The 16,521-nt window shown below is 40.7% G+C and overlaps 1 protein-coding gene across 1 annotated transcript in view; it reads left to right on the top strand.

The window, feature by feature from the left end:
- Positions 1–7,202: 7,202 nt before the first annotated feature.
- The window catches only part of RIN3 (Ras and Rab interactor 3), a 74,863-nt gene continuing 65,544 nt past the window's right edge, over positions 7,203–16,521 (top strand). Inside the window, exon 1 of the mRNA XM_061997763.1 lies at positions 7,203–7,467. Within this exon, the coding sequence (XP_061853747.1) occupies positions 7,421–7,467 (47 nt within the window). The 5' untranslated portion in view covers positions 7,203–7,420. The remainder of the gene's footprint in view (positions 7,468–16,521) is intronic.

Here is a 16,521-nt window from a genome sequence, read left to right as displayed (position 1 = left end):
TGCTTAAATTTAATATTACCTGCTCCAGAAAACCAGAATGTTTTATCACTGTTGTAGCAAGATACAGTTTCAGAATGTAATACTGACCTTAAACTGCATGGCTGGCCCTGTCTATAGGCCTCCCTAAAACACAGACCCAGTTCTCAACAGTTTATATTCAATTCTAATGCAGCATTTTGTGAGGTGGTCTCATATGTATCTTCTGCTCCAAGACAGATACCATGCCATGCTTATCATTATAAATAACATTACTAGGATTCTGCCCTGACACCAACGTGTATATTGTTTGCCAAAGAATTGTTCATTGCTATATCAGGGCCTTGATGACATAATCGTGTAAGTAGCTTAAAGAGTCCCTGGATGTAGTCATTATCCATACACTAAAATAAAGATGCCAGTTATAGACCAAGCCATGCCAATAAACTGAGCAGCCCGAGGAAGATCTGAATGACATATTGTTGCACATCAAATGAACCCTCATCAGAATGTATCAGTAATTCAGGAGGCTATTGCTGAGTAATAGCAGACTAGTGCCTTTCACATGTATTAAAAGATATATATATATATTTAAATTTTCTCATGTGGTTCCAGACAAGAAAAGGAGTGATTTGTGCTTGGTTCTCTGCAGTTAGTACAGTTCTGTATTGCAGCTCTTCAGTTCCTGCCTGTAAAATTTTGTAGCCGTTTTGTTGTACTAACCATAGCAAAAGTTAGGTGGCTGAGTTTGGAATGTATGCCACAATGTTGTGTAAGTTAATACTCAGCCCAAGAGCGAAAAGAAAGCTGGTGGATGTGAGAGGGAAAACTGTTACTGTGATCTGAAAATTGCCAGCATACCAACACTGAGAAATAATACAACTCAGAAAATGATAACCCATATCCAGCAAAGCTTAACTTCAGTAGGATTGATTCCATGCTTAAAGCTAAGTGTATATCAAAGTGCCTTGCTGGATTGTGTCCTAAGGTGACATTGGAGCATGGTTTTGGGGTTTTCTATCATACTCAGATCTTCTCATATTTAGATCTTCTCATATTTTATTAGTTTTGTAGTCTAAAGACTTTATTTGTTTCTCAAATTAGGGGTTTGGCCAAAGTCTGTGGACTTCTCTGCTGATACCACTTTGGATTTCCACTCTTGTAAATAAGAGAACTGGTTTCTTGTCCCAGACTTCAAAACTGTGCATCTGTCCTGGTGTACAAGCAGGATCAAAACTGAGTTACAGCTGACCAAGGAGAGTTTTTAGCAGCTCTACTGCAGTTCCACTGGAGTAGCACAGTCCTACATAGACCCACAGGGTGCAGTCCTGTCTACAGTGAGCAAGTAGGAGTGTTTCCATTGAGTTCAAAAGTGTTTGATCCCATTTATTTACCATAAGAATTGTACTGCGTTATAAAGTATTACCTGAGTAGAGATTTCAGCCTCAAGATCTACATGTCTGCATTCAAAAAGCTGCTGGTATGGTGATCTTAATGATGACGTGATGACCTAAGGGCTGCTCTCTGGACTGAAATCTAGCCTAGAATACCTTTAGTCTTCTCAACAGGTACAGCATAGTCAAGCACCTTTCTCCTGGCTCAGTCACTGTTGGTGCCAATTTTATCTTCATATGTTTGCTGCAACTGTAACAAACATATAATTAGTTTCTGGGTTTAGATTATAAATATAAACATTCCTTCAACATGTAATCAAATGGAAAAAGTCTTTACTAGTCTAACACTTAGAAATTATAGAGAAGATTTTATTCTGTCTTTGGTTTCCTTTGTGACTGTGTTTTAATTACACTTGTTCCTATTATGCATTTGCTCTAGTTGCACAAATCCCCCATGAGTTTTGTTGTCTTCCTTTCTTGGATTTCTTGCAATTGTAATGCCATTTATTTGCATCCTACAGTTAGATGGTTTTGGTAGAGTGCTTTAAACTGTGTTAATACTGCCCAATTATTCATGCCAAGGAGAGATCAGACCTAATGTAATATGAAACAGGCACTAAAATAACACTGATAACCAGGTGAAGCCAAAGAATCTTCCTAATTGAAATGGATATAATGTTCTGTCATCAGAAGCCTCAGACCTATCAGTTACTTCTGTTTAAGCACACAGAAGAAAGTCTCTACAGCTCATTCATTTACTACTCAGTTTCCTTTGGGTTTCTTTGATTCTGAACTCCAGTTTTTCAGTTTGTTGGATGATGAGATTTATATGATCATTACAAAGGTAAATGGCAGCATTTCCAGCAATTCTATCTCCAACCCTTTATTATTCCCTTGAACTGTTTTGAAAACTGTATGCAAGGGATCAATGTTCTGCTGAGAAGAATGTTGTTCAACTGACACGGGCATTACAGTTTCTGACCTACCATGTACACATTTAAAAAACCTCCTTTTTAATAACTTGAACATACACTTTTCTCACATTATTTCCGTGTGGGTCCTGATATTTTCTCCCCAGAGAAAGCTGTGAAATCCTATACATCCCTGTCCCAAAAGAAGAGACATGTAGCTCTTTCTCCACAGGCCGAGATGTGTAGTGATGGTGGCAGTTTGTACATCACATTGTTCTGCCTGCTACCATACTTGTGACATATGGTGCACTGTCTGAAAGAAAGGAAGTGTTATGTTAAACTAATGCCATTTGGGTATTTTCTTAGAAGAATTATCAGTTTGATTACTTTTTTTTTTAAACTTGCACAAAAAGTGTAATTGATCATTGTCATCTTAACACTGAGATGACCTTTTGAAAGGCAAATAGGAAAGGTGATTTATAGCAATAGGGAATTGTCACAAAATCTAGAGGTATCATATCAACACCAGAGAGGTATAATCTCTAGAAAGAGTAATACCAGCTGAGATGCCTCCTTTCAGAGGATTTTAGCAGCAAGATTATAGCCTTTATTCATATGCAAAGAACAGTTGTAAATCTGCTTTCCCAGCAGCATCTGTGTTTCAGATGGCTGAAACTGCAGCAAAGTTACAAACAAATTGTTGCCATCAGATTCTAGAGACTGATGCCAGTGCTCATTAATGTCCCAGTAATTGGCACAAATTTGTACGGAAACTGGCAAAAAATAATTGAAATTGTTTCTCGTCACTGAAATAGCTTCTGAACCTTTAAAAATTCCCTGTGTTCATACCTGCAGGCATTTGCAGTGCACCCTTAGGAGGTGCAATACCTCTTTAAATATTGTTAAAACTTTCTAGAACTGCTTACTTTGAAAACAGAAAGGGATGGGTTTGTAAACTGTAAATAACAGAAATCTATTTATCTTGTTATTTATTTTTTCAATGACTGTGACCTTATGCACTGTGAATGCTCTGTGATATGGGGTCCTTTGTACAGATAAATATGTCATGAAATCCAAATGGATTTAATGTGATAATTTGTTACAAAATGTTGGCATGATACTGGATTATTTTTGTTGTGAAAATTTAAAAAAAATAGTTAATTCAGCATTTATAAAAGGTTATAGCAGTCAGTATTGTAATGCACTATAGAAAAATATATACACTATCAATAAATTATATAAACAACTGAGGTGTTTGCTGGGCTTTTTCTTGGAATGAGAACTTGTGAAACATGCCCATGGTTATTGTTGAAAATCTACAATTTCAGGACCTGACTAGGTGACGTCCCTGCACTTTCTTGGGTAAAATCTGGACCCTGCTGAAGAGAATGACAGAGAACCCACGTTTTCATCTATTACAGAGAGCATCACCTGGATCAAGCCATTATTTGGGGTCAGTTAAGAGCATCAGTCTGATTTGCAACAATTCTGGAACGGACAATTTGCTCTTTGGGACTAGAAGTGTGTGATTTGCTGAGAGTACATTTTGCTGTACTGAGACACTGATCTAAAAGCAATTATGGCAGTCTCAGAAACGCTCTGATCAAGAGTATTTTGGCTACTTTGTGCCATAGTATAGTGGTATCCAGCAAATTCATAGTGAATGCTGAATGCTGACTGGAGAGGATGGAAGCAAGGTCCAAAAGCTGCACATTGCTTTCCTTTCCCAGTTACCTAGGCTCCAAAGAAACTACAAAGAGAAGGAGTAATTTCTCTTACCCTTGATTGCTCGTTTCCAACATCCCTATATGATGGGTCTATGATGACTTCTGGTATATGTACATGGTCTCCGGTACAGTCTGATGTGGGTTGACAGAAAGCTTTTAAATGCAGTTTCTGGAAAAAGAGGAGCTAAGAGTTAACTTTGTTTCAAGTGCTGGTGATTTAATAATTTCATTAGGCAAGAGTCTTCTCATGAATACTCCTAGCCAGTTTACTACCAGGAAATGCAAGTTAAAACAAAACTTGACCTTATTTTTCTTAACCGCAGTGCATGCTTTTGGAATCCCTGTTGATGTATAAACCTGTCATTAGCCACTGTGGGTTTTGTGCATCTACAGAAGAGTCCTAGTGAAGTGGAGAAAAGGATATCCTGCATTCGACTTCTATGTAAGAGTCCATTCTTTGCTGGATGCTAGGCTAAATTTTTCTAAGCTGTGGGAAGGGAAAAATTCCTTCTTACACACAGAATTAACTTTTAAAAATCAAAATCTGACTGGGGAAGTACTTCTTTTAATCCCCTATAGGTTTGAAATGATGACCCATCATGCTCTGTTATGTAATAGGCCCTATAAAAGGCACATAATCTATGGATTAGTGACACAATGGGCATGACAATCCCTACAAGCTCTTATCATATGCCATATTACTCCCTACTGTATATGGAAAGCAGAGCTGTCATGTAATCTGTGCATATGGTGAAAGCACTTTATTATAGCCAAAGCGCTTAAGGGCTTCCCTCATAAGGCATTTTCAAACCTTTCCGACTCAGCCACATGACAATACAAAATAGGGCTGCAACGTGTGGTAGCAGAGGCTGGAAAGGGTGAATCAGTTCTAGAAAATACAAGAATTCTCCCATTCAGCTTGAATCCATCACAAAGAGGCCGCATCTTGCACTAACTGGACATTATTTTATCATTTAACTTTTGTAAAATTGTTTCCTTTTAGAGGCTGAACACAGTATCATATTCCAAACCTGTCAAATCTCTGGCTTAAAAAAACATCCAGCAAAGCTTGGACAGAATTTCTCATGTTAAAATTTATCTTCATTTTCATATTTTAAATACTTCACAGAAATAGTTATTGATGTTGCAGAAATACTATGCATTTTGCAGAAAAAGGCAAGATTTTTTTCATGAATTTTAGTCAATATCTTTTAACAACACTAAGTTCAAAACTCTGAATTCCTAAAATTCTATCTTCTTTAGACAGCAAACTGTAGGAAAGATTTTACATACACACACAAAAAAAGAGCTTTGCTCAAATCAAGTGTAAATGAAGTAGAATCACAATACTGGATTCTTGTATTTTTTTCCTGGTTCTTTTTAATAGTTCTAGCCCTTTTTGTTTCTTCTTGCCTAACAACATCTTTGCAAAGCCAAACGCTCTCTGAAAACTCTTGTTCTGCATTTGCAAAATCGTAGGTCTTTGCCTAGGATGGCAATGTAGGCAAATTTGTGAACACAGAGTTCCCCCATCTGAACAGGTTTATGCAGAAGCAGCACACCTTTATAGTCTCCTGTCTCAGCAAACTTATTTTCCTGCAAAGCAGGTATACTCTGAGTGGGCTTGGCCCCTGTTGAATTGCAGTGGAGAGCAACAGAAATCTGGGGTGTGAGTTGAATTGGTGTGATGCATCTAGGACATTGTTCTTATGCCAATACCCAAGGTTCATTTCAAAGATGTCCAGCTGGTGAACAAATCTAGAGGATTTTTTCCTTCTCGGACCTCTGTACGCAGAACCAACAGAAGGGTTCAGAGCTGAGATCTGACACACCTGTAGTGAGGGATGAGTGAATTTCAACCAATCAGTTTGTCTAAGAGGGCTAAATTTTTTGTTATGTAAGTTTATGGTCATCTGAAAATGACTTCATGAATTGGAGCAGAGAGCTCCTTAATTTGAGAGAAGAGCATTATGAGATACAAGTGTGAGTTTAAATAATACCAACAATTAAACACTAAGACACCTTACACAGAAGAGTGGTGAGTTTTCTATCGCACAGCCTTTCAGTCAGACTTTTTATTTTTTAAGGAATACCCTTCTTAAAGCTGTAAGACAGATTTCCCGATGTCAGCAAATGTTACAGGCTTGGTCAAAAAAACTGAGTAAAGTTTGTGTTAATACAGAGGACATGACATGATGGTAAAAGTCCCTCTGATTCTCCTAAGCTTAGTGCCAGCAGAAGCAGCTTTGTGTTCTACACAGAGGTCTAGTTCCCCCCGTGTCATTACACTGGCAGCTGCCTAGCATTTCCATTTCCACTGGGGGCCATATGGCACAGTGTATTCTCTCTATTTGCCAGCTTTTCTAAGGAAAAATTCCCTCTAAAGATAAAAGAGGCAAAAAGTTGCCTTCATCTTCTCCATTCTATGCAATTGCTTTTCTCTGCCTCACATTCATACTTCTGCCTTAATTTTTCCATTATGCATTCTCCCAACACCAAATATTTCTGGAATGATAGGGCTGCCAAATAGGAGTGCCACCAGCCCTGTCTAACAGCACATCTGTCAGTCCCCAGCCTCCACAGCTGGTCTATACACAGTCGGGTTTCCAGTACAGCAAGAACTACTGGAGTTAAGTAACTTCAGATCAGACGTGCTCTGAGACTGACTGGAGCTTCACAGCACAGGTAGCTGTTCATTCACTAGCAGTCTTACAACCTTATCGTTAGCTTTTGCTTTAACTGGGAATTTTTTTGCAAAGCTGTCCTCTGCCAGTGTTAGACATTTCATTTTCTCAGGTCCTGTGTAAATACAAAGGTTTCCAAGCTCCATCTGGTTCCAGTTACTCAAGCAATAGAAATACACATGCTTCAGGAATTTGCAGACAGAGACTTACTGCCTTGCTGCCTTATAAAATCTTTTACAAAGTTCACTATGGTCTGTTGCCTCCTGGTATACCTGTAGTCTGTAAAAATTTCCCCTGAAACTTACTTAGGTTAGAGAAACAGATAAGCTGACAGTCTCAGGCTCTTCTTCTAACAAGGTTAACCTGCCTTTGCTATACTAAATATGGCTTTATAACACACACACGCACACACACACCCTTGACCACCAAAGACTGCCTCTTCCTGAAATCCCCCGTTCATATAAATACAGGAAGTAGAAATAAGAGAGGCTAAAATCAGACCTTCTTGGTAGTTTGCTTTCGTTTCAGTGCTTGTTTAGTCCTCTGCCCTCCGATAGTACCGAGCCTGAAGCTGGTTTTAAACATCCTCCCCCTGACGCCCCTCGAAGTCTCTTCAGTACAAAATCTAAGGATGTGGAGGTTCTGCTCAGCGATGGAAAGGAAGTGCTTTCTTTACCAAGGAACTCTAAAGCCACTGTGAAACAGAAGGTGCTTTAAAGTTTACTGTAATGATGAAAACATCAGCAGGAGACAAGGGAGCCAGGGATGACGCAGGGTAAGTCCTGGATCTTCAGTGACTGCTCATGTTTATTAACTGTCGCTTTCCTTTTCCTACTTAACAAAGAGTTCTCAGCTGCATTTGCGAGTTGGCTGCTGAGTTATCAGCAACAGAGTCACAACGGTGTGACATGATTGTATTGCAGTTTACCATATTTCCTTTAGTTAACATATTCCAGATGAAAACAGTCTGCAATACCTTTATTTAGCTTGAATCTTAGCTATTTAGGGAAAAAGAAGGATTCATTCCAAGCTGCAGTTTAGGGCAAAGGACAGGATAAGGGAGTTCTGTGCTTTTGGAAACGTGTCAAGTCTTTTCTGGGAGGCTTGCTTTGTTTCTACTGAAATGCTGAGAAGAAGATAAAGGCTTGTCTCTGTGAGATGATGGTCACTCCAGCTCTAGCACACTAAGGTATGCACTAACCCTGTCCACAGACTCCCAGGAGACTTCAGATATGCTTTCTGTTAGGAAAAGACTCCAGATTTTCCTTGCTCCTGGCCAACAGACACCACACCTTGCAGAATTGAGCCCCAAGAAAAGATAGTGAGAGAGAAAATAAGTTTTTATTGGAAAATCAGCTGCTGGAATTCCAGGATCTGCCCAAGGCTCAGTTGTATCATAAAGCTCAGGCTGAAGCTGAGTGTTTCTGTTTCCTGTGGAAAACAATGAGGGGAAAAAAGGACATAGCTGCTGAAACCTTCACTCACCTCCCTTGGAAACACATACGATATTAGATACTAAGAGTGTTTCTTATCTTTCGGACGTACTTAGCCTGTTTCCCATGAATAGAAGCTCCTAGATGTGTCTGTAGTGGGTGCAGTAGAAGAAGCTGTATAGGTGAATACAGGATGCTTGCATTTTCAATCTCTGAGGCTGCTGCAAGTCAGTCCCATTTGGTAAAATTGCTGCTGACAAGCTAGTGTGCTGTACTTTCACCATAGCACTGTTCCCAAATATGCACATCCAGTCTGGGGGATGGAGGGAGAGTCCTGCATTACAAGGTCATTGCTTTTGCTTTGTTCAATTGTTTACATTAAGTGGAACAATGACACTTCTGTTCCAAGGTACAATTCCTCAGTTCTGCTTAATGTTAAACACTGGGGGACAAAGATCATACAGCCAGAAGGAAAGAACGAAAGATTCCAATTCCTGTAGACCAACTAGAGGAACTTATTAGATGGTAATCTAAATAATATCTTTCCATATAATTTGCACTTTGCAGGTATTTACAGCATTTGTGATAGTTAAGATGCCAAGGACTGGGAAATGGAAAAATTCACACTGTTTATCTCTTTCTCAGCTCGTCTGAAAGGATCCACATGCTTGCACATGCTTTCAGCTTAGAGTTGCAGGAGAAAGTAAACAAGCCATAGACCCTGGGTTTGGGCTGTAAATCAGGTGGTTGCAGGAATATTGAAGCATGAATGGGCATGAGGCATACATTCCTTGTAAGTTTATGAACATCTGAACAATTTAACAGAACAGACATTTATTTCATTAACCCATTGTTTTCAATCTCCCGCTCACAAAAAGGAACATAAGTGTTTTAAAATCTGGTTTATTTCTCTCTCTTTACATGACACAATATTGCTGAAGATCCTCAGAATTAATTACACTTCAGCATGAATACCTTGTGGCTTCTGACACATTAAAGAATTAGAACCATGTCTAAGAGATGTTGTGTGTTAAAATGATTCTAATTCCCTGCTGCGATCACATGGTGTTGGAAGCCAGTTTCACAAAGTATGTGTAGATAAAATTGGTAGCTTTCAGAAGAGATGGTAACAGATGGCAAGCTGCTGAGGGAGAGTTTGGAACTGATTTTAAAATTCTGTGCACAAAAATTGCATGAGCAATTGCTGAGATTGTGCCTTCCTTCGCCATAGTCTTCAGATCATTAATAGGACAGGAAAGCTGACTCACATGCACAGAAACTATGACAAAGAAAATTATCATCAAAGAACCTTGGCAACTTGGAAAGTATCCGTGTAGCCAGTCCTAGTAGTGGCTATTAGCTCTATTCTACATATAGGCAATCAATAAGAAGGTTTTGCTGACTTACACCTCTGACATGGCAGAAATACACTGAGGAGAAATCTGCCTCCAGAATTAGTAGCTCCTCAGAGATGAATGTGGGGAGAATTGTAGCTAGGGAGTGGATAGAAATTAATCTAATCAAATATTTCCAAAATGAACTGGGATAGTGTCAGGGAAATTTAACCAGTAATTCTGATCTAGTTGGACGAACTCCTAGGAACATTAGTAAGTGGTGACATCAACAAACATCTGGAGAAATATGAGCTGATTGAGCCTGGTGACCATGGTTTCATGAAAAGGTATATGCCTTCATTCAAACATCTGGCAAACGCATGGAGGAGATGATGAGGAGAGCAGACAGGAGCTGAGATGGAGACATAATATGCAAATATTATTTTTTTGGGGTAATGTCTGGTTCAGGAAGCTCGGCTAGGTTATGGTGGTTCTTATTTCTGGGGCACTAGGCTGTTTAATGGAGTAAAGATTGTGCATGTGTTCAAGTAAATGTCTTTTTGGCACAAAAACCACCATCACAGTTGACAGATTTCATATAATGAATGTAGATATAAAGAGGCCAAGCACTGGAGGGATATGGAAACTGAACTCTCATAGGTTCACAGATTTTAGCTTAAAAAGGGACTGTTTTGGTTGTCTAGTCCAGTCTCCTTTGTAGAAAAGACCAGGGAACTGCTTTGGTAAGCACCCTATCAAACCCATTATTTGTGCTGGTATGAGAGCTTTTAGATACTTGTTGGCCACAGAAGCTTTCTGGACAAATGACTTTTGTGCCCAGGCTACATACTCATCTTGGCAGCAGGATAAATAAATGCAATATCAACATTTACAGGTTTGAATCAAGAAAATGGTTTTAAAAAACTCCTCAAGAGCCGTCCTTTGTAAAGGACTTAATCTAAGCTTATTTCAATCAGTGTAACCTGTTTGCCTCAGAAGGTCTTGAAGCCAATGAAAAGTACTGCTCAAAGAAAACCTCAACCTGGAACATGTGAGATATGGTATTTAAGTGTGGAAGGGACAGTTCGGGCAACTGGAAATAAATCAATATCATTAAATCTTTCTGCGATCTGTCAAGTTCTGATAAGGGGTACACTTTCCAGTCCTGGTGCAAGGTGCTTCTCAAAAATGAAATGTCTGTGCTCAAGATGCATTACACCAAAACCGGAAGATTACTGTGAAGATAAAAAGGAGGTACTCTCCAAAGATCCTTGAATTTGATTCATCCAGAGAGGTGGCATAAAATGCCATGAAATTCATTTAACAGAAAAGCATGTTTACAACCATGCCAACTTGTCGTGTTACCTTTCCAGTGCTTCTCAGTAACTTAGTAGTCACCAAACTTAACCGATGCTTTGAGCACATGGTACAGTGACACTGGCTGTAATGCAAGAGGCAACTGTTCCTTTGTTTGCTAGAAGTTAGACCACACTGGGAATATTGCCCTTGAGTAGAGAGCTCATCATTGCAGACAGTCTCACACCAATGTTCACAGGACATGAATTTAAGCAATATTCTGCTCATCCCCTTTCTACTACAGTTTCAGCTAAATATAGTTTTTCATTTCCTGACCTAAATGGCTGTGTGCTGGTTTTTACTGTTGACTTTCAAACCTAGAGGCAGCATAGGCTGAAAACTCTGCACACATGTGTATGAATCAATCTTGCTCTGTGTATACGGGTATATGTGCAGAACAGCGTGTCCTAGAGAGTAACTGTGAGGGTTGCTTGGCGCAAATTCCTTGACTTCTCTGACATCAACAAGATAGACTTGTGAGACTCAGAGGAATCTCTAAAATGACCTGAAAAATAGACATAAAAGCCAATACCTAAACCAAATCCATTAGAAAAATGATCTGCAGCCAGATTCACTTCCTAGAGTTTTAAATGCTTTGACTGATAAGGAATGTCCATCACTGACCTTTAGCCATTTGATAGGGGAGAGGGTTTTTGTGTTTGGGAATAGAAAGAAATATGATAATTAGAAAGATTGAAAGGATAATTAGAAAGAAAAGGTAGCTGTTTGGAACGACTGACCAAATTTTAGCAGGATGGATCTGTGAGGAGAGGGTAGATATGGTTATCAGAAGCCCTGTGATGTCCCAGAAGACTATCATGCTTTTCCAACTGTATTACAAAGGTATTCCTCTTGTGTAGGGAAGGGTGTATATATGTTTATGATTGTTCAGGTTGCCTTTTGTGAGTTACAAATGAATGACAATGAGTGTTGGTATTTAAGAAGTCATTATGGGATTTAGAATTAGGAAGAACCAGAGGGAGGGGAGGAAGCAGGTGTATCACATATTCTCTAGAAGAGCAATAAGAGCTGATAATCCCATTTGTCATGTCATTGTCAGTACAGAGTAGTCCTACAGTCAAAGAGGTTGGGGTGTGCTGTGATGGACCCTGTCTTGGCAGGCCTGGTGTTCAGAGCAGCAACTAGATCATATCTCCTTGTGCTGATCTGGTGCCTTGCATGGTAACAGTTACAAACCTGAGATGTTTAGTCATTAAAAAAAAAAAAAGGCACCATCTGCAGGTTTGAAGTACTCACATTACCAAAGACTTCATATTTATCTTTCTGAATAGTTGTTGTTCAAAGGTAAGAAAAGAATGGAAGAAGACTATGTTTCACTGCAGAAGAGTAGCTTTAAGAAGGCATTCAAGAACTAGAGGAAGCAGTCATGCTAAAAAGGCAATTGAGTAGCAATTCTTGGGTCTCTGAGCAGGCACTGGTCTAAGCAGTGATCTGCCATTCAGCCTGTATCCTAGATTATTTACTAATCCTAATTTTGAATGTATTTCTTTCTCTGTGGAGTTGGGCAGGTATTTCACAATGAGTAACTAAAGTGAAGTTTGTAACTAAAATAACTAAAGTTTTCTCACTGGAGCAAATCCTCATCTAGAGCCAGGTTGGAGCTAGACTAAATCATTCAGTTGTCTTCAACTCTGTCCACTCTGGTCCTCACATACACCCTCAAAGGGTCTAGGGTCGAGGCCTCTCACAGCTGCCTTGGTCCCTACAGAGTAACTTTTCTGGTGACCAAGTAAAAAATCCACCTGCTTTCTCCTCCAGCTTCTTCATCCATGGGGTTCTGACTAGCTGGTAGTTCACACCAGAGCTGGCCCCTCCAAGGCAGTGGGATTGTGCAGGTGAATAAGTAGAATCCTAAGTAAATGATGCTTATTTTAAAAAATCTATGGAAAAGTGAAGACCTTGTCCTTGCTAATCTTACCCTCACTGTACCAGAGTTGTCATGGATATGAATAATAACTGAATAGTCGCACTGCAATCACCAGAGCAGCATAAGAATTCATTAACTGAAATTTGTAAAGATTTTTTAAGGTTGTAAATGCAAGATGATACTGATGTTTAGAGGAAAAAGAGCTTGAAAACCACTGTTCTATTCAGAGGAGGTACATACATCAGTTTCTCAGGGTTGCAAGACCTACAGCAGAAATTCTACTGATTAATGAGTTATGTCTATTTTAAGAGAGATAATTCACTCCTATGGGATGTTTAATTTGAAGCTGAAGAGATGAAAAATCTGTCAATCTTTTGTTTCCTCAATTGCTTGTCTGCCAGCTTTTAGAGGGGTCTATGTGGACAGGTAAGCAATTTTTTTTGCCACTGTGAATATTTGTTGGTCATTATTGATCTGCTGGAGAGCAACTTCAGGAGCTCTGGGAGGGCTGGTTACTTTATTAAGTAACCATGAGCCAGCAATGTGCCCTTATGGCCAAGAAGGCCAATGGCATCCTGGGATGCATCAAGAAGAGTGTGGTCAGCAGGCCAAGGGAGGTTCTGCTCCCCCTTTACTCTGCCCTTGTGAGGCCTCATCTGGAGTCCTGTGTCCAGTTCTGGGCTCCTCAGCTCAAGAGGGACAGAGAACTTCTGGAGAGAGTCCAGCACAGGGCCACCAAGGTGATCAGGGGACTGGAACATCTTCCTTATGAGGAAAGGCTGCAGGAACTGGAGCCGTTTAGTCTGGAGAGGAGGAGACTGAGGGGAGATCTCATTAATATTTAAAAGTATCTAAAGGCTGTGTGTCAGGAGGTTGAGGCATCTCTTTCTCCTATTGTATCTAGCAACAGCACAAGGGGTAATGGGATGAAGCTGGAACACAAAACGTTCCACTTAAATATAAGAAAAACCTATTTCCCAGTTCAGGCGATGCAGCAGTGGCACAGGCTGCCCAGGGAAGGTGTGGAGTCTCCTTTTCTGGAGGTTTTCAAAACCCTCAGGGACACGTTCCCATGTGACCTGATCTAGGCGGACCTGCTTCTGCAGGGGATTGGACTAAACAATCTCTAGAGATCCCTTCCAACCAGTATTATTCTTTGTGTGTTTATGTCTGAACCAGAGAGGTATGGAGTGCTTGTTATATATTTTATAATGCTAAAAACCTTAAAACATTAATATTCTAGCATTCCAGACTCTCTGCCTCAGCAAGAAAATGTCTTTCACAAAATTTTGGCACAGATGAAGAGATTTAATGAAGGTACTTTCTTCTTCAGAATTTGCTGAATGAGAGGAGGCAATGCCCTTACAGCCCTGGTGGGCATGGCCTGGGTTGCTGACTGTGTTATCAAGCCTATGTGACTTGTCACAGCTAGGTCAGTTTACTAGAATTACTAGCCATGGGTGACAGGGGACATAGTATTGCAATTGTGGGGTAATATCAATGGCGGCTGCCCATGAAAAAAGTACTTGAGGAGATGCATATTGCATGCAAACCACTTGAATAAGGATGTGCAGCTCTCCTAGGAGAACCAGCCAGATAGCAGTAGGGTACTCTGAAATTCATGGTTACAGGGGCAGGACACATCCATACTGAAAATGGGAGATGTAAAGGGTGCTCAGCACATCTGGGCTCTGGCATTGATCTGGCCACATAAAGAAGAGCAGCAGTGAGAAGACAGCTGAGCAGGCACCCAGGCATTCATAGGAACTCTCCATCAGAAAGGGTGCCCAGCATCTGCAGGGGCTGAAGCCTGGCTGTCAATCCCTTTCTAGATAGCTCCCTGCCAGAGAGAGCTGGCAGGCCTTTGTGTGTTATCCATGTGCAATGGCTGTGTCCATGGGCTGGGTGAGTGTGGGGCTTGCGTGTATGCTGCATTTTCTCCAGAGACCCTTGGCACCTCAGTCTCCTGTCACCACTCTGTCTGGCATCCATGATCTGCCCTTACAATGTGCCAACCCCATCTTCCCCCCGATGGGGGAAATCCCTGAAACATAAATATGTACTTGGCTGAGTTGGAGTAATGTGCTGGTGACAGTCCTGAGTGACTCTGTGGAGCTGGAGAGGAGCTGAGTTCAGCCCAAGCTATCAGGTGCTTTCTTCTCAGAGAAGCAAGGCAAACTTTCAGCTGGTGTGTTTTAACTGTGAATTTTGGGGCAGTGTATGTGTGAAAGTATACAAAGAAGCATCACTGCAAAGCAGCTGTGGTCAAGCAAGCAGCACATTTAAGTTGTGCAAATATAACAAAGCATCACCCAATATAGTAACTATTGCAGCCACAAGCCTTTCCTCTGTCCATTTTGTACCTCTCTGAGCTAAAATAATTCTACTCACGTTCAGAAATGAGAGCCCTGCATCACTGTACCCTGCTGGAGTGGGAATGTGAAGGCAATGCTTCCCTCACAATACCAGCTAGGAGAGGTTTGGAGTACTTAGCTCTTCTTTGCCAGCACCCAAAATAGTATAAATCTTTTTGCAAGCAAAGATGATTACTTGAGCAGCAAAGGATTAGCAGATGTGAGCATTGCATAGCTGGTTACACTAGTCACATTTTCCTAAATAGACATTCTGTTAGATGCATGCAAGCCAGGGGCTGCTAGGGAGCGTAGCTCTTTTCAAACACATGAATGTATAACATGCACATCTCAGGGTGCCTTCCCCAGACTTTCCATCACTTTTCTGCTAAACAGGGATTATATTTATGTCTGAATAAAGGATTTCTGCTTTCTACATTACTGATACTTTTAAAGGGACAAGATGTTTCCACTAATGACATTGTAATGACATTGTATGATTAGTATAAAGCCCTTCTTTGAATGAGACAATCTCTAGGTGTCTCATGAATATTAAAAGCCTCCTCACAACCAACTGAAGGCAGATAGCTACCAGTGCCACTGGAGGAAAGGAAACTGAGGCACAGCTCATGAAGGTGATTTGATCATGGTCACTTTGTATCTCAGTCCCCTGGATCCTTGTCAAGCGATTACCCAGAGCCCTAGAGCATCTTTTAGGTTTGGGGTGATGCCAGGAGCAAAATCCAGTTATCAGAAAGCCTGTTCATTTTGGTGGATGAGTTCCCTGCTGGTTTACAGAGCTGGACCAGCTCCCTCAGTGTGTACACATCCTCTCTAGCTGAAGCAAGAGAAGCAGCAAAAGTGAAGTGTTGGGCAATGCCCTCTCAGGGGTATCCTGCCATTGCCTGGATTAGGAGGAGCACCCTGAGAGCTGTTCTGAGGCAAGGCTGTGATTCTGGCTCAGATAAAATGGTTCTGCAAGGGCTGGGTCTGCCGATATTCACTCTAGGTGACGCTGTTCCTTACTGGTAGGGTTGAAAGACCTGTCTTACTGCTTGAAAGTATCTTTCTATTTGGTTTTGCAAGGCTAATGAATTGTTGGAGAATTTGAAGTGCTTTGTTAAAGCCAACTGGATACATGCAACCTTTTGGATACAGGAAAACCTTGCCAAATCTAGGGAACCCACACAGCTCAAGTACACCCTTCCTGTGGCACTCTAGAGAAAGCCAATCTTTTGAAGTCTCTGTCTTGTAAAAGTAACTGTTGGGTAGAACTGGAAGCAGCTGCAGCCTCTTGTGAACTGGATTAAATTTTGTTCTCCTTGGGAAAATTCACCAAGGAAACAGAAAGAGACCACAAAAATAGCAGAGTGTCGAGACTGACAGCTCTGCTGGCTACCTGCAACACTGTTGTGCAAATTGCTAGCAGACTTCTAGGCAAAAGAATGTTGTCCTACATATTTGGCT

This window comes from Colius striatus, chromosome 6 (genome assembly GCF_028858725.1).
Source record: "Colius striatus isolate bColStr4 chromosome 6, bColStr4.1.hap1, whole genome shotgun sequence".
Taxonomy (NCBI): Eukaryota; Metazoa; Chordata; class Aves; order Coliiformes; family Coliidae; genus Colius; species Colius striatus.
This window is presented reverse-complemented; position numbering and strand designations above follow the sequence as displayed.